We start from the raw sequence: 26,317 nt of genomic DNA on the forward strand, positions 1-26,317 counted from the left end.
ATTCCTTTAAATCTAAATGCTGCTAACGTGATTGCTTAGGAAATTTCAATCAGTATCTTTTGGGCTTAATTTCGTTTCAATGCAACTCATGACGTCATGTTCTGGCGGGTTGTCATCTTGATGACATGTGTAGTGACGTCACTGACTGAGCAAGAGCCTGACATCGACGTTAGAATCTTATCTTCTTATTTGAAACAATTGAAAGATGAAACCCTGGGAGTCGGAAAAGTTCAGGTTTGAAAACAGACTGGGATTGTTTTAATTATTTTTTATTAGAATGTTAGTTACGGTACTTTTAAGTTAAAATGTTTACAAGAAAACTTTATCAAAGTTTTCATTAGAATCAAAATTCTGGTGACAAGTAATAACCATTAAAAGACTGTCCATCCTGCTCACACGGATTAAGTGGAGAATTAAGTATAGAGGAGGAATCCAGGCAGACTGCACAACAATCAGAAACACACACGTGATAATCCAATGAAAGACGATTAAGAGATAAGAGGCTCTGCAGGCAAACAATTGATTGTTGATCTCTGGGTTGGAAGATTTAATAATTAGTGCCTCGTGAATCTTTGTGTCAAACTCGGACAAACAATTACGAACAATAAATTTTATACATTTGTGATGCAAAAAAGCAATTTATCACAGCGATACTTTAATGAAAGTTTTGCAAACACGGAGCTAAGTTTCTATTTTTAACTTAATTTTCTACTGTAGGCTACTTTGACAAGTAGTTTTGTTTTAATATACTTTGTCCTTTACTTTAGCGCTCCTACATGAACTTTGACCTCGTATATGAACTTTGACTTCTTACATGAACTTTTATCTAGCCCACAAAAATGATCAAAATCTATACAACATAAAAATAGTATTTTCATTGTTCATGAGAGTATTAATATTGCAAACCCACAATAAAACTGTTTGGATGCCAAAATTTATAATCTTTCACTATTAGGCATAATTGCTTATTTTTTTTTGGAAAAATTACTGAGCTAACAGGCGTCTGGAATATTTTACAGGAAAATGTGAAAAACTTGAAGTTTGAAAACCATCGAATTGATGGAAATGCACTTGTCGATGAGGTAATATCGGCTTGTAAATAACGTATTGTTGTAAAATTACGTTGTTATTGCGTTTCTGTTATGCTTGCGGCTACGTGATTGCTGCGTGGCTTTGCTATATTGAATAATTGAATCAGTTCAACCATCGACATAGTAGTGCAGTGGCTAGAAACCGCTGCATTTTGTGTGCTCGACCAGCTCAGTGGCCAAGTGGTTATCGCCTTCTGCTCTAGTGCTCATAGATCTGAGATCGATTCCAGGTCGGGTCAATCCAAAGACTTTAAAAACGCTACCGATTGTGAATAAGTCGGGTAGTAATGTGATGACATTGTAACTAAACCTGATACAAAATTAAATATGAGCCTTGTCGCTAAAAGACCTAACCAGTTCTAGAGCGCCGATAAATAAAACCATAACATTATTATTATTATTAGGCTGAGTGCTAGTGTGAGCTTATATCTTCTTTATTGTGTTATTTTATGTTCTGTAAATAGAGATAAGATTATAAATAGTTTATCAAAACCTAAGAAAAGATCAGTACAAATAAGATGTGTTTTATTGTACCTATAGAATAAATTTAAACATATTGCGATGAGGTAACATGACAATGTAATAATAATGCTTGTTTTTATATAGCGCTGTATCCATCGCAGAATGCGTTGCCTTTCAGCGCTTTACAAAGCAGACAGTGTCAAAGCAGCCGTATAGAGACACAACTGAGTGTATTATTACCCGAATTCATTCCATTGCTCAGTGCCAAGCAGGAAATTACATTCAGTACCATGTTTAAAAAATCTTTGGTATGACCCGGCAAGGTATAGAACCACCGATTCAGAGGCAGACGCACTAACCACTAATCCACCGAGCTGGTTACCGTAGTAGGCTTAATGTAGGCTTACTCTTGGTCTTGTTGTTAAGTATGCGCTTTGGAAAAAGAAAGTAGAAAATAAACAATGAATTCAAGTTTCAATAAATTAATTTGTCCAAGTTTGAAGAAAAATCTTTTTATAGTTATAAACATTTTAGATAAATGGGAATGGAGGTAATAGATTGTTTTCACTGTCAGGATTCTTTTGACGTTTGGAATACATGGACTTGGATAGTCGTTTCATGTCTCCCCCTTTAAATTTGATTATTTTTTTCTTTCTGTCACAGTTGGTCACCTCAATATCACTATCTATGATGAAACACATTGAGGTTGTCCAGCGGTTGAAATCAGCCATTGAAGAAACTCTCAATGATGGCGACGAAGACAATTGGACAGCGTGCTGCAAGTATCCTGAAGCATTGTTACGTTTCAATGGGAACTTCAAATCAGAGGTAACTTTTCCAAGCAAACGAATGAAGACAATACAGTTTTCTGACTTTTGAAATGGATACTCACCGAAAAAAGAAATTTTCCTTATTCTACTAGTAGGCCATGATTGAACACAGATATTTAATTTTAAAAAGTTTTGTGTCTACTATTTCTAAATCTACCTGGCTGAGAAGAAAGCAAAGTTCAGTACCAGCTGCGGTATATGATATAAAAGCACGTCAATAAACCGGAAAAGGTTTAGTTTAAGGTTTTAAACGTTAAAACATTCACGAATACTTATCATGCCAGCACACAGCTAACGCAGCTATAAACCACAAAACCTGTTCAAATGTTCAATGAAGCAACAACAACAATGTACTGTATAACAAATGAATGAACAATGTTTTGCCTAAGTTGCCTGTGCATTCACCTATGCTGATATTATTCACTCGTACGCAGGTCGATACAAGCAACATGTGCGAGATTATTGCAGAGTCTGCACCAGAAAATTTCCAATCGTTGTCACCTTCAATATTGCAAATTATGTTGGAAAATCGTCGCTCGGTTCCATCGTTGAAGTGGCAGTACGTTGCTACGCGACAAGGGTTGCTGACTCTGTTTCCTGCCCAGATAACCAGGGAATGTGCGTTCCTAGACCCCAGATTTAGGTAGGAATTTTAATTTTATGTAAATTCCTACACTGATATAGGTTAAACGCTAAAGTTTGTCTATTCGATTTAAGTCGAACCATTGTCGTATGTCAGACCCAAGCGGTTGACATTTTGAAGCTTTCGCTCACTTTTATTTAATTATTCAAGAGATTTCACAACAATTTTCAATGCACTGCAGCCTCCTATTGTTTTTCAAAAATTAATGCAGAGTCTCATTCTATGACTTGTTCATGATTGCATCATTAATGACAAAATTCCTTCATTCTACAATTCCAATCTATTGTTGTGGTTTTGTTTCACAATAAACTAACCGGAGTGAACGTCTATGCCATCACAGACCTTGGTACGTCGCGACCTCCAGAGCTCGTCGATACAATGTCCTCATCCTGATGGATGTCTCCCGCTCCATGGCCGAGAAGTACAATGGTCTGCCTCTGATCGAAATATCTAAAAGCGCGATTCGTCTCGTTTTGAAAACCTTAACGCCGGTCGACAGAGTAAGTTTCAATTTATTTGTTCAGGGTTGTTCCGATTTCAGGGCAGGTGATGGAAAGCCATGTGAGTGTGGCCTATTATGCTTTCCATTGTACGCCTTGTAGATAGGACAATAATAGGGTAATGGGTAAATGGGAGATAAGCAATATAAGCATGTACTATGTTGATCATTAAATGCATTGGCCTATGTTCAAGGTATGTCTATGTGTGTGTATGGGTATGTGTGTATGTATGTGTATGTCTTTTTATGACGTCATAATTCAATGGCAAACTTTTATTGCAAAACTACAAAACTTGTGGTTGGCTTACGACCATGTGACGTCATTGTGTTCCTTGTAGCACTGAATGGAGTAGTAAGCGTATGATGATATCTCGAGGTACAGTAGTTATCTAACAATCTAAACAGCCGGCGGCAACTTACCCGCACGTTAAATACCTCAGTAGCCATAAATTGTTCAATTTTAACTTGTTGTTTGTACGTTCCGCAACGTTGATGCAATGCATATTTGTGTAACTCTATTCAATGCAAGTGAAGTGGAAACTTCCTGAAAAGTTTTTGGCCCACCACCTTCTCTGCATAAATATGGTTGGCTGTAAAGAAATGAGTAGTTTTCAGTTCCCTTTCACAAACTTTCCACAACGAGTTAAGAGAAAATGATTGAATACTGAAAAGTTTGTGTGTTCATCAGGACAATTATCGTTTTTAGCACTACTTGCTACGTTCATCTGATGAAATTGAAAGTAAAATTAACAACAAACAAAATGGTTTATTGCTTCACTGACGCTCACACATCATTGGCCAATTCTTTAAAATATTGCGTGTTTTATTTTTTGTTGCCTTCAATCGCACTGCAGTATATAACCTGGTGAAATTTTATTTTGTATGTTATTCGCTCTGAGGATGCGCATTGTCATGGTGCGCGAAACGTCAGTGAAGCAATAAACCATCTTGTTTGTTGTTAATTTTGCTTTCAATTTTATCAGATGAACGTAGCAACTAGTGCTAAAAAAGAAAATGATTATGTTTCAACTCCTTTTTATTTACAAGATTTTTAATGTCAATGTTAGCGATATTTTTATCAAATGGTTCTTGCATGGTTTTCGACTTTTTTCGTCGTATTTTCCTAATACAATTCCATGATGATATTCTCATAAAATAAACCCATTTAATCAATGACTACGACTTAGATTTTTGAAATAATTTGCGCATGTCTACATCAGGACAGTTGGAAAAAAATTCAAATGGAATTTCATTCAAAGACAAACAAAAACTACCATAGACATGTCAAAATATGTATCTTCTAAACATTCATGTCATAAGACTGAATAATAAGCAAACTGGTGGCAGCCTCTGGTGGAAGCCCTAGCAAACAGTGGTGCCACGCGGCGTGGTGTGAACAATGGTCAAGCAGCACATCCCCACTTCGCCAAGTATTCAGATCCCCGCCCGAAAACCAGCAGAGCCATGGCCTCTCTAGACTTGCCTCATCAAGGCGTAACCGTTTGCTCACTGGTGTTGCACGCTATGGTGCAGACAAGTTGCGCTGGGGCTTGGCAGAGAGTGCTGCTTGTGAGTGTGGTGAAATGCAAACGGCAGCCCACATTATCAAGGATTGTCGGCTATACAGACCCTCTCATGGTATGGAAGGCCTAGTTTCTATCGATGACGACACCAGGCAGTGGCTATAACCAACGGGAGCCCTGACATATAGCGACAACACGAGAGAAGACGAGAGAAGATAAGCAAACTGTTTAGTTTTGAATTGATCACCCCAGACAGCAAATCAGCCATTTTTTACATTGATTCAACGTCTGCAGACGTTGAATCAATGTAAGAAATGACTGATTTGCTGTTTGGGACAAAACAAACAGCTTTTCTTTCAAAAAGAAACGAAACGAAGCCAAGACAAAGAACTTTGCAATAAAATGAAATTGAAAATGTCGAATGATGATGGATTATAATTTATAACCATAGTTTACGTTAATGTAACATAATCAGTTATATAGGCTTTATTAGCCCTAACGTAGGGGAGAGTGTCCAACAGTGCCCCACTTTTTGGAAAATTGAGGTTTAGACATAAAAAAATGTTTTTCAAATTTTTTTTTTCTATTATGAAAATTCCTCCTTTTCTTTAGTATTTCCACATAAAGAAAAGTTTAAAAGTTTCACACAAATTTCATAATCAGGCGTTAAAAATCACCTGTCAAAGTGGGGCACTGTTGGATCCTACCCGGGGCACTGTTGGATACCATATCCAACAGTGCCCCTATCAAAGTAATTGGTGTTTTTAGTTGCAATGTTGAGCCACTCTTTTGCAATGATTACCCTAGGTATGAAACTTGTGTTAGAACCGGTACTGTTTCATATGATGGATCGTCAGGTCAAGACAAAACCTTTTAAAAGTGGTACATAGGCTACACAATTATCATTGACACAAAATATAACAGCAACAATTATCATAAGATGTGGGACACGCTATCTAGCCGTCGTGGTGACTGTGCCTAAACGAAAGATAGCGAATAGGTTCCAAGGAACCGTACAAACACACTGAGCTGTAGTTTATAGAACAGCCCAAGTTGATTTAATTAGAGCTGTAATTACCTTTTTAAAAGCTTTGGTGTTATGACCTAACTAACAATTTCAATGACAAGGAAGGTGTTTATTCAACAGTCAATCAGTGAAAGAACATGCAATGCAGGATATTAAAGACATCATTGATTTGGCCTGTGACATGGAAGGTATGATTAACACACGATACAGACACAACACACTTTAGTAGGCTTATATTGGCATGTGGTTCACAAGAAATGACTTGGTTTAGAGCAAAATAACCAATTTCGACAGACAAAATTACTAAACAATAGGCCTACATATAGTTCAGGCACTGGAAGCTTCTTCCACAGCCGAAACTTAGAAACATACCAAAAACTCCCCAACACCTATAATATTGTTGATATAACATAAAATGTTGATAATCATTTTGACACTGTGCATTGATTAATAAAATCTCATGGCTTCCAACAGTGCTCCACCGGGGCACTGTAGGAGACCTCAGGGTAGGGCACTGTTGGAACTACGGGCCTACAAAATAAAATGGCGTCAGTTTTTTTTACCGAGGCCTACGATCTGAAACGTTATTACTGAAACCTGGTCTAGTGACTGACCAAGCATGAAAAACTTGTGAAGCATCCCTGAAGCCACCGTAAAAACTGTAACAAAAAAAGTTACAAAGTTCTGAAAATTTACTTTTTACCACCTAAAACAAACTTTCATTTCTACCAACAACAAGCAATGACTTATTTCTGCCTAACTTGGTTTCAGCAGCTTCTACGGACCACGTGACCATGGTAATGCACGGTTTAGTGAATAATTTGTCACGGATAGCGAAAAACGATGGGAGGGGCACTGTTGGGCACGCTCCCCTACCATTTGCAACTCTGCATAGCAAATATATCCATTGTGTAGTTAAGTTGCGCCATGTTTCCCAGGTTGGATTGATCGCCTTCAACAACACAGCTGTTCGACCGGGCGGGTGCTTCAAGAATCAACTGACGCTTGCCTCAGAAACTAACCTCAAAGCGTTGAATGAAAGCCTGGATAAGTTTGAGCCAAAAGGTGAAAAATTGGCATTGTTATAAAATTCTTATTATCTTGTTGTTCTATTGTTTTATAATAGTTCGTTCCTACTGTTGTGTCATTCCTTGTCACAATCAAACACAACACGAGGTTTCAGAGTGAAGCAAATTATTGTCATCAATAAATTTGCACCTGAACGAAGTAAGACAACTTGATGGATGAGTGGAGTCTAATTCTTAATAAATTTAAAATGTTTAAATTTAAATAATTCATCATCGTCCGAGAACAGAGAAGTGAAATTTTTTCAGGCCGTTCCTCAAAGCATAATCAAGCACAATAATAAAGAAACCTGGCGCAATAGTGTCCCCTTGTTGTACACCAGTGTGAATTTTAAAAAAGTTTATTTGGCCATTTTGGTGCCAATTTTTTCTCTGGTATTTCGGTACAAGGCTAATTGCACAAACCGTCTTTAGTGACACTGACATACGATATGCTTTAAGAATGGTAAATATTATAAATGAATGTTATTCTTAGTTGGACACAGATAACGTCATGTTATTCGGATCTAAATGATGTAGTTTTTAATTTTAGATGGATTGATTGTCGATAAGTTGACAGATGTTGTAAGAACTTTAAGTCAAAGATAGTAAATTATCTCTTCTCAAAGCTACTTTCTTTGCTGTGATGGCCTATCGGAGGTTGCTATGATAGTGATGAAATTTAACGATAAAAAGGTATTGTTTTTCACTTAAACGACGGATAGTGCCACTGAAGGAAAAATTGCTTGTGGCGTAAACAAACGCATCAGGCGAAGCAGCGGACCGTAGATAAAGCAAAGCAGCAGGCAAATTTCCGTTAGTTTAGTTATTTTTACAAGTTATTTACAAACCTGTAAACCTTGGAAACGGTCCAGCAACCTTCGCATTTCAAGTCTTCGTTTTCACTTATTTGCAAAATTTAGCCTTGGCAGTGTGTCATCATCTTGTCACAACATTTCCATTATTTATATTTATTTCTCGCAAAGTTGGAGCCATTTGCCGATACATTTTGTCACAGCAATAGTTTACTTAACGAATATTTTTATTTTTCCCTCACAGTTTTTTGAATGCCACCAAGAATACACTTCGTCTGGTTTAGAACTGGATATCCTTAAATTAGCAATTCAAAACTAATCGTTTGTGTGAAAATGTGATTTCTTAGATTTATAAACCCTGGAATGCATAGTCTTCCATGATTTGAAGGAATTCCTTTTGAGGATATTTATTGTCATGGTTTCCCAAACGTTAGTAGAAATTTTTTTAAAACAAAGTAAACAATATCACACCAAATCAGAAAAGTAATTTTACTAATGTACATAATGTAGCCTACTAATGTAATGTACATCTGCGCATCCTATTGGATCATCAGTTGAATCACAAGAAAGTTAAATGAAAAGTTTAGTAACGAAGTTTTTGTTTTGGAAAAAACTTTTTTGTTTGCGTTTTCTATTTCATCCATAAACTGTTGTTAGAAAAGAAAAAGCACTGTACATAGTATTGTTACAAAACAAAAAGCAAGCGATTGTGACGTCAAAAGAGCAAACAGAAGTTATCGACGTCTACGTTGCGGTTTCCATTAACAACACACAACCTTAGTGGTTGCGTGGACTTGGCTGTGATTTACAGCAAACAAAGTTATTCCTGCTGTAAGGCAACTTGTTTTAATCTTTCAAATACATGACGTGAAGTGCTAGGTGCATCAACAGCGGATCTGTTAAGCGGCCAATTAAGATAATCGCCGGATTAATTGATCGTGAATCACTTTATGCAAAATTTATTTGTGGATCAGTAATCGGCGATTCCAATCAGCGGATTAGGCTTGGTGCATAAAAAAGAATTTAGTCTGCAGAATAAGATGATTAATCGCCCGATTTACTTAATTGTTGAAAGATACGCTGTTATGCTTCCAACATGCAAGTAGAAGCCCTACGCAAAACAAAGGTTTGAGGTAATCTTCCGTTCACTTTGCTTCAAGTAAGCACCTGGGGAGTCAATTGAAAAAAAGCGTGTGGGATAAATTCTAGCCAATAAGAAGCAAGTAGTTTGAGAATCACTTTCAACATAATTATTATCATTTACAGGAGAATCCGTCTACTCTGTCGGGTTTGGTGACGCATTCAAATTGATCCATTCCACCATGTCACGTCACGATGACACAGCTGGTATGTGTGACGTCATAAATAACGCATGCGTTGCTATTGGACTGACATAGACAAAGTGCTCATCGATGCTGTTTATTGGACCTTTCTTATAACAATTGAAATGAAAAAAATACCTCAGATAGCAAAAAGAACTTTTTACGTCCAACTTAAAGACTCTGCAGACGTCACGTGATTTCCATCCTGGCAGCAGTTATCTGGGGTATCCTCATTCAAATAGAATTGTTTGTAGATTTAAGTTTGAATTCAATTTTATTTCACCAAGTATGACTCAGAAAACTTAATGACTGCTGCACTGCAAAATTTAACACAGTGCTCAATTTGTCGCAGTCAATTTTACTACTTTTATGACGCTGGTTCTACTGTGATGCATTGAACGGGTCTCTCGCAACGGCTGCAGTTTATATCTATAAAATATGCGGTATATTCTACGCTGTGCAGCATGTAGGTTGTGTTGTGACGTTGTTCCAGACCATTGTTCACCAAATCAAACGTCATGTAAAACCGTTCAGGTCTACTGAATCTTAGCTTATTACGTAATGGAATATTTCTAAAAAATGAGCAAATTGCACTATCGCTTGCAAGACCTGTAAAACATTGCAGCTGCAGCATAACATTACATCATCGTTAAATCTTTAATTACTTGAACAGGTGTAAGCTAAACTTGAACAGCTGCTTGAATAGCTTATCATTGCTTATCATTATTACGTCACAGTAGCTGCCTACGTGCGTTTGAAATATTGCAATCTATTCTCGTCATTTTTAAAATTGTTGGTTGAAGAGTGGTCGAATATTTAACTGTTTGCTTTATAGTGCTTGCCAGCTGGACGAATTTCCATCTTTATCCAAGTAATTTGTTTTGTAGTGACAATATTAAGTTTAGTGGTGTATCGCGTTGCAGCTCAATTTCGACGGCCAGTGGGCTATTTTTTACAGAAATACAATTCTTGAATAGACGTTTTCAGAAGAGTGTTTCTTTTCGGTCATTCCATACAGACGAACGGATCCGGGAATCTTATGTTACAATTTTCCCACGAAGAGATTATGGTTTACCGTTGTGACCAGACGTATGTAATGTTTCAGAAGAATGGACAATCCTATTAATCACTGACGGACAGCCCAAAGAAATACACTTGAATATCAATAAAGTGTACGAGACCATTAAAGTCGGGAACGAGATGGTTCAAAATAAAGCAACAATAATTGTTTATGGAGTTGGTAGAAATGGTATGTTTCAACTTTCAATAATGGTAATACATAGCCTACTGACGAAATGAATAAAGTAGCAAGAATTACAGTTAAAGTCTAACTTTTGCTACTTTATTCATTTCGTCAGTATGTTTTTGTGTTGTGCCATTTGTTGCTGAGCATGTTCTGTTTACCTGTTTCAGCCCCCTTGATAAAGTCAGTCGTGCTGACTGACGAAACGTAGGTAATAAAAGCTAAGCATCATCCTTAACATCAGCCCTAGTAGCCTATAGTCACTAGAAGAACGCAAATCCTTTAATGAGAAAATAATTATGTTTTATTCTCAATATTTGTGTATTTGTAGTATTTTTAATAGACGGTTTTTGCGTTGTTATTTGACACCTTTTCCCAATAGGTCTACGTGTCAAATACCACACATATGATGTAAATTTTATATCTATTAAACGCAAAGTATTATAAACTTGGGTTGCCCAGGTACTATACTTTATTTTCAAGCTTGTTTTGTTGTTCTGTGTGACTGCCAGGTGTGTTCGTGCATGTGCCTACAATTTGTTTTCTCTTTCATTTCAGTCAACATGGAAATATTGCGCAAAATCGCCTCTCAAGACTTCCATGACGTCACAGTTCGTTCGAATTCGTCATTAAGTCGTCCTGAGGGCATCGAAGGTGATCACTGTTCGCGTCATCAGTAGTCTCCTGTCTCAAACAGTAATGAAATAGTATAAACCGGAATTGATATTAAATGGATTGTTTACTAGAACGCAATTGGGATGCTTATATCAACAAACAAGTGGACGCAAAAGTCTGTGTTCACCTTTTCCGGTTTATTGATTTTCTGCTATAACAACAATTGTAGCTAGTAATATCTTTTTCGTCCTGGACGCTTTGACGAAAAATAAAACAATATGATAAGTCTTTGTTTAATGATTTTTCTAAATAAATTTTAGTCGTTTTTGGACTGCACATCAGGTATTGTGCTTTGTTCCGCCTCGTTAAGTGATCTACTATCTGCAGTTCTACTCAATTGAGGTAATAAAAACTATTTTCCACGCTTGATAAAGACTAGATGATATCAGCCGAAAACGTTTGCAGTTTTTTTGTAGCATGGTAAACACATCTGTGTTGCTCGATTTCGTAGGTAGGCTTGTGAAATAGCATCACAATTTTGATGCAATTAAATCACACAACCAGAATCACATTTTTCTTTATTACGTTTCGAATAACAGTGCTAACGATATATTATTGTTGTAACAATAGGAGCTGCCTTCCACATCAAGGAGCCCAACATGTTACGTCACACAATAAGTTTGTTCAACAACAATCACGGTCTCAGGAACGCGGATAAGCCGGTCCTGTCGGCGCCTTATGAAGACCAAGGTGGCCTTGGTAAGTTTCAAAGTTCAAAGCTGTTCGAGCTCACTCGTTTTAAAAAGTGAAAAATTTGAACTCCAACAGATTGAGTTTCGTTTGTTGTGGCACGATCGTTTGCTTACTTCACAATGTAGATACAAACGAGCTGTTGTAGCCTGATGCTGCGAGTTTGCTGTGGTGTCTGGTGTGGTAATGGCGATTTGTCACGAGCTTTTGGAACACAGCTCCTTAGTCATGCGCTATGACGGCATCGAGTTTGTTTATCCGCTTGTGAGTGACATTGAACTTTTTGTAAAGATTAAGTGGCCTGGCCGATGTGTTTTGTCCTCGTAAAATAAAATGATATTACAAAGAGGAAGTTACGTTGTAAACTCACTTTACAAACTGCTTCTTTTGTACGTTGATTCAACGTCGGCAGACGTTCAATAAATATAAAAGACAGATATTGCTGACCAAAAAATGCTTTCTTGTAATGGCTGGTCTAATTTCACAACTCCTAGGTTGCGGCGTGACAAGGGATAAAGAGCGTTTGACTGATATTCAAAGAGAATGACGGTTTGATACAATCTGAATGCAGCTATGTCGACGTCATCATTAATTACATGTCTTGACGTCATCATTAATTACATGTGTGTTGTCATATTGGATGTGGAGTGCCACAACTTTGCTTAAACAAGCACTCCCAGCGCTCCATGGAAGGTTACCAATAGCAAGGTGCTTGCATAAATGAGGGCAAGTTGTAACGTGAAGCCGGACAGCACTCCTCTAACAATGTTGCCAAAGGTTTAGTTTTTCTGCAGTATAACGACCTTTTCCACATTTCTAGAGGGATACGTGAGTAACTGTCTAGAGCCTTTCACTCAGTTTCATGAAAGCTAAACGGTCCACATTCTTGATTGTTGTTTTGAAAGGGTCTTTAATTACAAACAAATTGGATATACCGCTTTAAATAACATTTTTTTCGTGCCAATTTACGAAAGCTAAGCTACTTCAATTTTCATCCAGGCCTCATTTTCACGGTTGGTCTTCCTATAGTGGAGAAAGATAATACTTTGTTTGGCGTTGTGGCAGTTGATATCGCCCTGCAGGATATATTCAAGGATGCCATGTATTTGAATAGCGGATCAGACTCATATGCATTTGTAATAGGTGAGACGCTTTGAAGTAATATTTCACTTGGTTCCTGGTTTGTGATATTTCACTACATTTTGTGAATTGTTGTTTGTAAAACAAAGTTTCTAATTCATTAATAGCGACACAAACGCTTGTAAATTGCTATAAAATTTTAAAGTTAACAAAAAAGGTTGCAACTGTGATCAGCAGTTAAGCTTTTTTCAGTTCAATTCAGTTAAGTGCAGCGAAAATTCCAGTGGTATTCAGCTATTCATATTCGCGCTCAATCACTTGGTAACGAGAACAATGTGTGGCATTCCAAATATATTCTGCTGATTAGCAGCAGTCTTACAGATTTCTTTATTGACGTTTCAATACGTTGATGACGTTCTCTTTGTCATGAACAAACGTAGATGACGATGGACGTGTGATCACTCATCCGTTGATGCCACAACCAACCAATTACAAAGATTCTCCGAATTTCATAAAAATTAACCAACTGGAACGAAATCACGCCTTCGATGACGTCATGGCGTCCATGCAGAGAAGGGAGCGTGGGAACAAAACGTTTCAAAAAACGGAAGTTCTTCCTATTGGAGACGCCATACAAATTTTGTTGGTAAGATTCAACTTGAGTTGAAGAGATCGTGTTTATAGCTTTCTTGCAGTGATCCTATAGCGCCACTATCGGTACTTAGTGCAAACATAAGCAGCTTAGCTTTCGAATGGATTGTGTTACGTATTGTGACGTCATTAAGGTCAACGCGACGTACTTTTGGAGACCAATTGATGGAACAAACTTATCCATTTGTTTGGTTGTGCGAGAGGAAGGTTTCAAGTTTACGCTACCCCCTGAAAACGCCTTCTCCTCACTTGGGAGGGGGGTTTCGATGTTCAGACATCAAAGATTGGATTTCGAAATTCAAACCGAAGATCTCTGCCGCCATTTTTACCATGTGAGTACAAAATGACGTCTTTTCGTTGTCGTGTGAGCATCTGGGGCCGAGAGTCTATCCATTTACCACCCCAGATTCACGATGTTCCCTGACTAAGCTGCGTTGCTTTAATGCAATTGTTTTATCATGGCCAAACAGTTAAATCCGTAATTGCTTCGTCATGAGTTAGGTCTTTGTTATAGTTCTTACAGATTGATTGTTCTCATCTATTTAAGTTCAAAAACAATGGGAGTTCATCGACGATCCTTGAAAGAGTTGCGCTTGTATAAATGCCAACCCTTCAGACAGCAAACCAAACGTTTTTCACATTAAACGTACAGTAATTCAATGTAAAAAAAAACGGTTGATTTGCTGTCTGGACTGGAGAGCGTTTGTCTCCTGACGAGTTATCATCTTTCCGCTTGTCTTTCGCTTTTCGGATTTGGTTGGTACGTGACGTCATGACAGCGTTGTCATTGTCAACAATCAACCATGAGTTTTCATTTACTTTGCAGAAATCGACAGTTTCTCAATCGACTGTACTTTTTGCTCCTCGCTCCTTCGAAAAGTCTTTCTTGTTCCCTCAGAGCGAAACATCATCGTTTGTCAGCTTGGTTACAACTTTTTTTAGCCAATTGCTGAAAGCCACGTCACCAAGTGAAGTTTACGCAGTGATTACAGACTATGCAGCTATTGTTGGTAAGTCAATTGTAATAACTACATTTCTAAATGTAACTATAAAGCAATTTAAAACTTGGGTTGAAGAACTACTTAAGTGGCAAAGTTGACTTGATGAAATTATGCAGTTTGATGATCAAAGCATGTCACAGTCGTAGCCAGGTCGATTCTGTCACACTGACAAGTGCGCCATCGCTCGATGTGCTGCTTGTTGTAGCTTTGCAAATCTTTCTCTTGCTTTTTCTCAAAAAGTTTTTTTGTGACAGGCTACAGCAGCCTATGTAGCTGTTAAAACCAAGTTTTCAATTAATAAATTCAAAAAAAAGTATATATACCGGTCATAGACTACTACTGGCATGGTGTTTTCTGCCTGTTGTTGTTGCATCACAATGATCTACTCAAACAGCCACTTTGTCTGGTTAGATAAAGTGGTTGTCTGGGTACGTACTGGCAATTAGGGTCTTCTTCTTGACCAGAGAGCTGTGTTTCCAGGGGCAGACTTGTACTTGGTAAACGTTTACATCGATTACCTCGAACGTAGGTGACACATTTGTGTAATTTGTACAGACTTGATTGGAAAACAAGCTCATGAGTTTTTGTCGTTTTAATATTTTCCAAACGCTGATCATCGACGTTTTTTTTAGACGACTTTGCCCAAGGTGTTATCTCTGACGTCATGTGGACGTCACTGGTCGATGCATTGTGGGTAAACAATACTGATGTCCATGTTGCTAACCGCTTTATTGGAACGAGAAGAGGTGTTGCCAGGATTTTTCCTGGAGCGAGACTGCCTGGAGGTTTTGACGCCACAACCAGAACATGGTAATGTGTTAAAGCATGGACTTCTAAATACAGTAGTAAAATCTGGACTGGAAACGCAGTGACCAATAGTAGGCCAAACAGTTGGTACAACAGTTGGCCAACAGTGGGCCAACAGCCAAGTAACTAACCCTGTTGGCCCACTGTTGGCCAACTGTTGTACCAACTGTTTGGCCTACTGTTGGTCACTGCGTTTCCAGTTCAGATTCTACTATTTAGAAGTCCATGGTTAAAGCTTTTGATTCGATTGGTCTTTCTTGATCAGCTGTATCTTTTAATAAGCCTAATTTTCTTCTTTCAAAGTATTTTCATGAATTAACTTTATTTTCAACGATACGCGCTACACATCATTATTGGCCAAAGAAGAACTGCTTTTTTAATTTTTGACCAAGTGTGCTTTTTTGTAAGAGCAGTTAGAGTTCTATCATAGACGTCACATACAAACATAATCACTAATGATTAACTGCCTTCTTCTTTCACTTGTTGCTCGCTTAGACAAAAACAGATGCAGTTACTGTTGGGTTGCTAGCTTGAGCTACTTCTTGGGTCTTTATAAACGTGGTAGCCTTTCAGACAATTTTTACAAAATGTTAGAATGAAATAAAGGCCTTGTTAATTTTTTTTATCGTTTATTTCAGGTACGAGTTAGCTATAGCGAATCCTGATCAATTTGTTATCACACCCCCTTACAAAGACGGGGCCGGAGCAGGAAATGTGGTCACTTTCAGTCATGCCATCATAGCCCCCATTGTGACATCACAGTCGAAGGTAATTGTGATTAGATGTGACGTTTTGTAATAGCAGACATATCTGTTCATCAGTTTCACTGATAGACTTAGAAAGAAATAGGCAGAGTTGCATATAGATGTTAAATAACATTTAATTTATATTATCCACTTTAATACCTCTTCTCTTCTGGTCATATTATGTCGCTTTTGGCAGTTTAGTTTTAACCACATTCTTTTGCTTATGGTTGTTATTTTTTCCTTGGTTACTATTTTATTAGAATTTTTCTGTTTTTTTTTTATTGCGTTACCGCTTTGTGATGAAACTGATTTGACCTCGATGGGAGCTCCACAGATAAGTTAGGCTCATAACTTGTTAACTGATGTGATAAATACAAGGAGCACCATATAGTTCTGTTCCAACAAACTTTATGAGGAAGATTAAGACAGGCCCGTAGCCAGACATTTTCAAGGGGGGGTTCCCAAATCCAAAAATATGGACCTTTTGAAAACACTTTCTTCTTGGTGTGTCCACAAGCAAGCAATCAAAACATAAGAAGCGGAAGTACATAATATATAGCCTATACCAACAAACAAAACAAACTTCAAATTGTCAACATTACAAAAATGAAGTAAATATAGGTACAAACAATTTTCACATTAACAATAGCACATCCACAGTGGAACCGACAAGGGTACCGGAAATGGGAGGGGGCAGATGCCCTTTTAAGGTTATGTAAGCTACTACACAATTTGCAATATAACAGTGTGCGCCACTGGCGGTCCAACTGGAATGTTTAGTGGTCCAAAGAGATTTTTGTTGGTTTACATAATGAACATCAATTGCAGTGGTCTATGGAATTTCTTTCTTAAAAAAATGGCAATGGGACAAGTACATGTAAGCTTCAGCGAATTTCACTGTAATTCAGCATAAAGTATATCCCACAGTCCACACTATCCACTAAACCAGGGGTGACGGACCTTTTTGCGGTCGCGGATCACTTTGTCAATTAGGCCTACACATGAGTTTTCGGGCCACACAACTTTTTAATCGTAACCTAGGCCTATACTATGAAATCTTTTAGAAGCGACTCAAGATATTATTCATGAAAAGTAACAAACGGCAGATAAAAGTAATAAAACCCACACAGTTGAAATTATCTTACGCAGAATCGAAACATACAACAGTAAAAAATAAAAACAAATCAACTTGAGCAAAAAGGATAGAGCAACAGTACTTGCACTGATAATGAAGACAGTTTAATTTTCGAAGCGTTTGCTTTCATATGAGTATGATTTCTTTTTTTTTTGGCTCTATCTTTTTTGCTCAAGTTGACTAAATGTTTCGACCATTATGCTCCGAAACAACAAATCAATTAATGAAATTTCTTTTTCAAACAACAAACAAAAGCACATGCGAATCATACTGCTGAAGCTATCTAATGCAGCATTGAAGCATAAAATATTAAAAAATAACATTGAAGCATTGAATTTTTTTGCTTAGTGGGATTTTTGGGAAGTTTTTTGTTTGACTAAGCGTTCAACATTAGGTCGAACAGACCATGTGGCAACTCTCAACTGCAAACTGAGATTTTCATCTGTCAGTCTCGAGCTGTAGCAAAGGTGTACCAGTGAAGGCATAAAGCAGCTTTGAGATGTCTTTTGTCTTTAATGCATGAGCGATTGTCAAATTGTTTTGCGGGCTGCACAAAATTCTTTGACGGGCCGCAGGTTCGTCACCTCTGCACTAAACCAACACACGTCCACAATTCCGTTGCCTGTTCTCACGTCAACTAACTTACCCTTTATCACGACAACTGTATTCATTATCAAGAGAATTATCCAGAAGGTAGAATGCAAGAAAGATTAACTATTACGTAAACTCTGTAACCGAGAGAATGCAAGTTAAACGACTTACGTCACATTCGCTAGCGCAACACAAGGCATTATGACGCAGCAATGATCAAATTTTAAGACTTTACTATTGTACAATCAATCATTTTATTTTTCGTCATTAACGCGTCCGGGACGAAAATGTTTTCAATCTTCCATTTATCTTCCAGAAACCTTTTATTTAGAACTATCTGGATGGTTTCAGCTGATCCTGTGATCGTATGTAGGCTACACTACACATTCTCCAAAATGTGGACCTTTTCGGCTCAAGGGGGGTTCTCGGGAACCCTGAGAACACCCCCCCCCCCTGGCTACGGGCCTGAGATATACATTACTTGGTTTAAACTTTAAGAAATATTTGAACCATGCGCAAATGAGAGTTTGAGATTGGGCGAGCGAAAACATGAATATTGTGGTAAAGAAGAATTTTATTTCTTCTCGTTTTTTTTTCGAAACGTGTCAGAGTAGGCTGAGACTCCTTTCTGAATTTGCTGTTTATTGTTCCATTTGATTTTTTCGTACTTCCATTTTCTCCTTCTAAGACCAATAACCTTCAATGTGTTGCAGTACTGCCATTCGTTTTGCTTCTTTCACTTTACAATCGTTGAAGGTTCATCTCGACCTTGGTTGATGTTTGATTGGTATATAAATCACCACTAACTGGTTGATTACTATGAGGTAGTTTTATGTCTCATTGACTGAACTGTTCTGGAAACTCAACGCCTGAAACCGAAGTATTGATTACCGCGCATTGTTATCAGGAACACTGATCCCACTCTCAGTTTGTTCATGATAGAGTGTAGATGCTTCATATTGGGAAATTCGTTGGTTTAGTTTTGAGCAAGTTGAGATTGTAGCTAATTGAATTGCAATAGAGTTTGGTGATTTGGTTTGCTGGTAGAAATTTCTAACCATAGAACAAATAGATGACTAAGGATCCATATTACTTTCGCTTTAAAGCTGAAATGGAATATTTTGATGCAGAATTCCTCATTGGGCTTAACGACAGAAGTGATTGGAGTTATGGGAGTTGACTTGCTGTTGGATTATCTGTTTACTATTGTTCAAAGTTTGTATCCCAGCTGTAACAAGTGAGTTTTTTTTTAAAGAAAAAGTTGGTTTTTAAGCTAGGCCTACTTGTCGCTTTTTTTAGACCTCTGCTATGTTGACATGTGTTGCTTTTGCTGAGATAATTAGAAATAAAAACAAACTGATAAAAATAAATCTTCTTCATTACACCAATGTTGTAAGTCAGTCACAAAGCTCCCTGGTTCGAAACTGCTGCAGGCAATTGAGGTATTTTGGTTTGCGAGGTTTAAGCGACACAACTGGCACCACAGTGTTTGATTACTTCAACATCTGTATGTATAAAACCGAAAAAAATCCAGAAACTCAGATGATTCCACTGTGAAATTTGGAAAGTTGGTATTAGAGTTGTGTTTTTTAGACCTAACCCAGAGCCAAGGACCGACAATTTATCTGAAGTTTAAATTCGACCTTAAAGTTAGACTTGATGGTAACACCATATGCCTTTCTGATGTAATCTAAGCTAAACTATCACAAGGTGCTGCAAGTGATAATCCGCGTTTATTCTAACGAATTTATCGATTGTAGGTATCCTTATTCTGGGATTGAAAAAGCTTCTTTGAAAGCTTTATCCTGGTAGTTTCGCATGCCTGTAGAGGTAGTTTCGCATGCCTGTAGAGGTAGTTTCGCATGCCTGTAGAGGTAGTTTTGCATGCCTGTAGAGGTAGTTTCGCATGCCTGTAAAAGTAGTTTCACATTCCTGTAGAGGTAGTTTCGCATGCTTGTAGAGGTATTAAGCCACTGACGCAGGCCCGGTCATTCTTGCAACATGGTTTATCTTAGTTTGAACCCAAAGAGCGTGGCATGTGCCTCTACTCAATACCTGGTTGTTTGTTTGTTTGTCGTTTCCAGGCTTACACCTGGTGGTTGAAGATTTACATTAAGTGGACGGTAAGGCAAGGAAGCCAATCATTGTGACCACCTTCAGGCATGCCCTTAAGTGTCTTGCCAAAGACACAGCCGCATGCTCTTGAGTGGTGTCGAACCGGCGCCCTTTCGAACGTCGTTCCAGGACTCTCACCACTAGGCAATGCCTGGTGAACAGCCTCATTCAATTCTGAGATATTTTGATCAACGTAAATTCTTTTTCCTCACACAGTGGTTGGGACTGCATGCTCGTTGACACCCGAGGTAACATTGTCTTACACCCTGACTACTCCAACAACTATCAACAAGATTCCATCATGGTGAAGCATATAGCGGGTAGGTGGAACGTGGAAGTTGTGTTCAGTGAAGCTTGCACTATTGGATTGACCTGAGTAATGTTTACAAGCTAAAACAAATGTTTTCTACATCTGATGATTAGAAAATAGTTTTATTGAATTTCTTTGTAGCAAGATTGCTAAAATATAAATTGCTTTAACACTGAAAAAGAACTCCAACACTTTCAGCTTGCACGTAACGTGATGTGGGTTAACAAACGTTTAAACTACAAAGGGTTTGAGTTATATTCTCCTATAATTGACCTTTGACATAGAAACTGAACTTGTTGCTGTTCGCTACAGATGAAAAATCTTTGATGAATACTTTGATGGAAAAAAAATTTGCCTCCAAAAGAAGATGCTTGGATCTCGATCGGAAGGTCTACAGGAGCTGGTATGAATTGGGTCCGGACACTTTTATCAACGAAATCAACTCAGGGTAAGTTCAAAATTTGAGCTTATAAACTGGGATCTCCCGGAGACGAGAATTTGCGGGATTTAGTGACTTTCTTGACGTTTCGTTTTCCAGTTTTAAGTAAAGCAATCCCAGTAACGTTTGCGTGAGGATAGAATATTCCAGAATTCCAATATTGATTATTTTTGCAGGCAACAGTGCAACCAATACTTTATGCAGAAGATACCAGGAAGCAACGTCTTCTTTGTCGCTCGTCCCAACACTTTCTTCTGCGCAATCATCCAGTGTCCGCCACCTGATCACGTGAGCGAGTTTGCTCTATGACGCAACATAGCCTATATAAAGTCGCATGTTAAGGTTACAGAGAAACTAAACGACCCTTTGCGGTCCAAGAAGAATTGTCAGGAGTGACCGTTGTTAAAATGTCAACAGATAAAGTAAACAATCATTTTATTCAATTACTTCCAAACAATGCAAAGCAAAATTGGCTAATTTCAAATTTGCTAATAACGGAACTTCTATTCTAAATTTTTAATCGACTATTTGCGCACGGTTTTCTTTTTATACGTATGGGAAACACGCGTGTATACACGTCATCCGTCCGCAAGTGTTAAATCGTCACGTGTTGTGCCCTGTGTTTGTTTTGTAACAAAACCTTATCTCTAACGCTTGTTTCAGTGCAATGTAAATAATCCTGACCTAGTCAGTTGGCTGCATAAATTCTTCACGAAACTTGTACAAATTTACAGACTTGCAGGAACAACAACTTCAATTCTTGGAGCACTGAATACAGAGAATGCCGCTGCACGTACCCCCTCCTATTCAACGCTTGCACAAATTCTATTAAGGTGGGTTTTATAAACGTTTGAAACAATGGCCTGGTTGCTGAATGAATACTATGGCCCTTTCAGTGATTCTATTTGCAAATCTGTCTCGTATGCATTTTGTATATAATTTACAGGGCTGCCATGTCATAATCGTATGTTTCTATACCTACTTTGGCTTAAATGTTGTGACTTAATTTCGTGTATTTTAAAATCTATTTTTACATAATTATTTATAATGCATTTGTGGTCTGTTGTATTAACTTAGCAAACTGTTTCTTAATACATTTCCACATTTCCAAATGAACTTTCCAGCTTGATGATGGTGTCGCTCCCTGTTTTCCTGACGAACGCCCCTTGCCAGACGACCGTGAATGCATTCCAGAGTATCTTCCTCAATGTTTCGACCCTGCTTGCAGAGAGGCGGTGAGAAACAGCTGGACAATCCAAAATTGTTGATTTCCATTTAAAATAGGCGCATGTTCAAATTACATCACAAATAAATCAATTAAATCGTCACCCAGCGGTAACGCTTTATCCGAGACGATCAAAAGAACGTAGATTCGGCGCTCACCAAGACCGCGCGGCTGTCTCTTTGGCAAGATAGTAAGTTCTATACTTGAAGGCGGAAACGAACAAAAGTTGCTCCCTTTCCTTCTCGCTTACATCTAAATTTCCAACCACCGAAAATAAGTTCAGAAACCATAAAAAAGGAGAACATTGAACCATGATGGTGAAGCTGTTATTGTTGCTTAATAGTGAGACCATTTGTTTTTAGAACTCTGCATCAAATTGTTCCGGATTAGTCGGATGTACATGGTGCTCCAGGACACTAAAAGGAAGAGATCTCATCAAGCCTTACTGCTCCCCATCAGAAAAGTGTTACAATGGACTGGAGGGCAACAAATGGGTTGGATACCGTGAGTTCTGTACAATTTTTTCTGAACATTCAAAATAGTTTTTCTTCCTCCCTAGAATAATTTGATAGTTTGAGTATTAGTTGATAAATATAGTCTTTGTCTATATTTTGTGTGATTTTTAGTTACTTTTGTGCTATTGCTACAGTTCAAATAACGGACTAGATTTTGGTACTTGCGCTGAAAATCCAAAAAACTTCTGGCAACACTGGTAACTGGAAAAAAGTTTTTATTTTTTCAATGTAAAATAAAGAGTTTTGCAGTGATTTAAGATTCAATGATCACACTCTAGCAATTTGGCTTCTCAAAACTATGATTTCAAAGAGATAAAATATAAATTTAGCTTAAGATTTCAAAATCAAAATTACTTCGGCCTTCAGTCAGGTCTCCAGTTCGCACGCTGTCAAGGCCTGTGTATATAGATCTCAATGGATATAACCAAAGACTGGCGGCTGGCTAGTCGTCTTCCAGTGTAATCCGAGAACATCGTGAAGTAAAAAGGATAGACCCTTGCTCCCAGATGTTCACACAATGAAGAAGAATGTATTTTTTTTAGAAGAAACTTCTGTATGCACGATTCCAGTGTCGACCATAAGCGCACTTCACTTGTCACTGATTTCTGTCGGGTCTTGCGTTGTCCTCATCAGTGTCTTGGCCCTTTTTATTTGTTTCGTCATAATTCCAATGAAACGAAAAGCAAAAAAAGAAGCCGAAGAAGATTTAGGTATGCTTTTTGTTCATAACTTTGATGACGCGTAAAAACATCTCTCAAACCTTTATTTTTTAAAGTTTGGCTACGAAGGTTTTGAACTAACGATGCTTGTCCAATTACCAAAGTTGTATCACAAAGTCTCCGCAAGAGGTTTGTGTTGTTATCACTTGTGATCTATTCTATTAAATGTCGTTGAAGAACTATTATGAACTCTAGGCTGGTCCACCAACTCACTCTCCCAACCAAGATTTGTTCAACAGATTTCAGGATAGGCCTACTGCCAATTACGCGTTGTCGTTGTTTGAAAAATGTTAACATTCATTTAAAAACGTTAAAGTTTTCTTCGAAAAGATTTCTACAGAAAGTTTTAAATTAAAGAAACACTGAATTTAAATTTCAATTGAAAGTTTTCTACAAAAACCTGAAACAATAAAAAACAAATTTGTCGTCAACTGCAGATGACGATTCAAATATATCGACGTTTGATGACCCTTTGGCGCAGTCAAGTGGACAGTTTTCACCTGGGACGCCATCAAGCGGTCGTAGAGGGCAGGCCAGAAAGCAGTCGGACGCACCCAGAGTAGTAAGAAAATGTGCTTTGAGAAAAAGCTAATCTTTTAAGTTTTACAAAGTCTAAAATACTTTTAGTGTTTGAATTGTCAATAACAAAATTCGAAACTGGTTTTGCTGTCGCAGCATGACCAGGTAGTTTGCACATTTTTTCCACAAGCAAAAAATGGAAAGGACAAGGAAAATTATAAAATATACTGTATTTCAAGTCAACAATTTTTATAGTCGAATTCTGGCTTGTCGTAGTTATTGGAACCTACTTTTCAAAGATATTCGATAATCGATCAATCTGAGCTAGTTTCGTTTGTAACTATTGCATTTGAGAAAAATGGAATTAACCTAATCTGCTAAATCTGCAATTTTTACAGTAAAGCTGATGGAAGTAAAAGAATCGTTGAAAATCAGTTCAGTACAGTCTAGCAATTTATATCATGACAACTTTCAAAACGATTTTTCTTGAAAGTTTTCGTTCTTTCTACAGTTTGCAAAGTACTGTAGTTATCAACTGCTCTTATATTCTTTTATTTTGTTTATTTTGATTCAATTTAGATTATTACCGTCGTGGATAGTAAAGGCTCAGAAATAATGAAGAAACCTGTCCAATTAATTCAAAGGGGCAAAGTTTACGGAGCTCCCCCGCCTGCCCGTATCCCAGAAAACAAAATGCCCCTTCAAAACGGGTCAAACGCCCTCCCGTTGCAGAAACCATTTTTAAGAAGTAAGGATGCAATTTTTCTTATAGTTCTTTAATAAACTTTAATGTTTGGCCAAAAAGCTTTTTTGAAGCTTGATTTTGTCGTTGTTGTGGCGGTGTCATATGCTTACTGAGGTTATTTACATCGTGAAGTGGCTTGCCCAAGATACAGAAGTACGTGTCCTTAACGGGGATTGAACTAACAACCTGTACACAGTCAGGCGTTTCCACCAGGGTTATGGAGACGGAGGGACTTTGACGAGTCCAGAGCCGGAGTCGGCCAGTTACAAACAAAGGAGTCGGGGTAGTATATTTTTCGTCCTACTCTACAGCCCTGTTGTCTACCACTCAGCACTCGGGATGATGAAGCGTTATTGTTAGAGCACACCTCGGTATTGAACCGGCGTTGCCTGATCCACTTCGATTGTGTTGACGCGTGCAACGATTACATATCAATTACAACGGTCAAGGAATATAGTTGAGAACAACCAACAACAAGACACAGACAAATGCATCACTTCAGTTATAAACAGAAACAATGCACTTCATATTATGACTTCACATTAACATTGTTTCAGATCGCAAGCGTACAGAAGAGAGTGAGCTCAGCAGCAACAATGAGTCGGGAATCCACAGCGATTCCACACTGCAGCCGAGGACAACTTCGACTGGTAGTGGGAGTTCGACGGCGCTTCGGTTTGAAAAATCCCGGCACAGAAGATCAAAAACCGCCGATCCCAATAATCTTCCAACCATCCGACGATCTAATGATCATAAGTTTCAACGCGATCACGTGGTTCGTCGGGCTTATCGATCACGTGAAAATCTCCATCAATCAAGGACGCGGGAAAGTGAAGACCTCGCTGCAGGCTACACCTCCATGCGCTCTGTTTCCGCTGCGAACATCACAGACGATTGTGACGTCACAATGGTAAAGGCGCTTCGGACCGCGCCAAAGACTAGCCACAGCAGATCTGTGGACAATTTAGATCGCCCTTTTGCTCCATGCGTACCATCTCTTTACGTAAAATGTCCTCAAAGAGGACCCTGTAATGCTCCTGAGATTTGGCACACCTCGAAACACAGACATTTCAGTAACCCCTGTTACTGTGACGTTTGCCATGATGACGACACAAGTGCAATACACACAACATCCAATGAACTGTCACCACGTCACAATGCATCGATTGTACACGTGTAGCCATAACGTTATTTATTCATGTATCTTCTAACTCTTCTATGCAAGGTGATGTCAGAGTATGTACCGCAGCACCGTGTATAAGCTATATGAATCAAACTGCCACAAGTTAGTCAACTGACGACATTTTTGCTTTTCATTGTCAACGTTTTTTAGACGTTGTGTGGTGATTGTTCAGTGACCGAAAAGGGGAGCTGACAATTTTCGATAATATTTGATACGTTTTAAACCAGCCATTGATGATGTTATATTAGACTTCTATTGTCTGTGACAATGATGAACAGAGTCATGTGGGTTCGATTCTAGGTGTGAACCCTTAAGAATGTCATTTTAAAACAATAAACATTAAGTTCTTGACCAAGATCAAGCCAACAAAGTAGAGTTACCCGATTATTGTTTCTCCGTATTTCTGTTGAAATGTGCTCTTGAACAAAAGTGGCCATCTCTCAGCTACGAAGACAACAATATCTACCTGCATTTCTTGTAACTGCTGCTTGACGAATTGTGTCTGTCAACATTTATGTCGTCATATATACGATTATACGGTATACAAGTACGCAGCCTTGTGGCTGGTAAAATATTGCCAAACAGAAAGCGCTAATAAACAACTAACAGCTACATTTACAACTGCTTGATTTGTCTGATCTTTTAATGGTTT

General features: G+C 38.1%; 1 protein-coding gene across 2 annotated transcripts; it reads left to right on the forward strand.

Annotated features, from left to right (window-relative positions):
• LOC145786704 (VWFA and cache domain-containing protein 1-like) lies at positions 1–26,280 on the forward strand. Of its 2 annotated transcripts, none has more exons than XM_082598424.1 (27): positions 1–234; positions 1,020–1,082; positions 2,217–2,381; positions 2,818–3,026; positions 3,367–3,526; positions 7,014–7,140; positions 9,221–9,301; positions 10,382–10,525; positions 11,078–11,173; positions 11,765–11,893; positions 12,884–13,027; positions 13,405–13,610; positions 13,750–13,947; positions 14,442–14,625; positions 15,249–15,426; positions 16,062–16,191; positions 19,026–19,132; positions 20,227–20,330; positions 20,633–20,768; positions 20,936–21,047; positions 21,494–21,592; positions 21,884–21,994; positions 22,347–22,488; positions 23,042–23,209; positions 23,656–23,780; positions 24,317–24,485; positions 25,040–26,280. In XM_082598424.1, exons 1-27 carry the CDS (start codon positions 97–99, stop codon positions 25,660–25,662), a joined length of 4,248 nt encoding a protein of 1,415 aa, XP_082454550.1. In that variant the 5' UTR covers positions 1–96; the 3' UTR covers positions 25,663–26,280. The 2 variants fall into 2 exon arrangements, with proteins under 2 accessions (XP_082454550.1, XP_082454551.1); XM_082598425.1 differs by having other exon boundaries at positions 10,385–10,525.
• Positions 26,281–26,317: the final 37 nt, after the last annotated feature.

This window comes from Aplidium turbinatum, chromosome 17, assembly GCF_918807975.1.
Source record: "Aplidium turbinatum chromosome 17, kaAplTurb1.1, whole genome shotgun sequence".
In the NCBI taxonomy this organism is placed as follows: domain Eukaryota; kingdom Metazoa; phylum Chordata; class Ascidiacea; order Aplousobranchia; family Polyclinidae; genus Aplidium; species Aplidium turbinatum.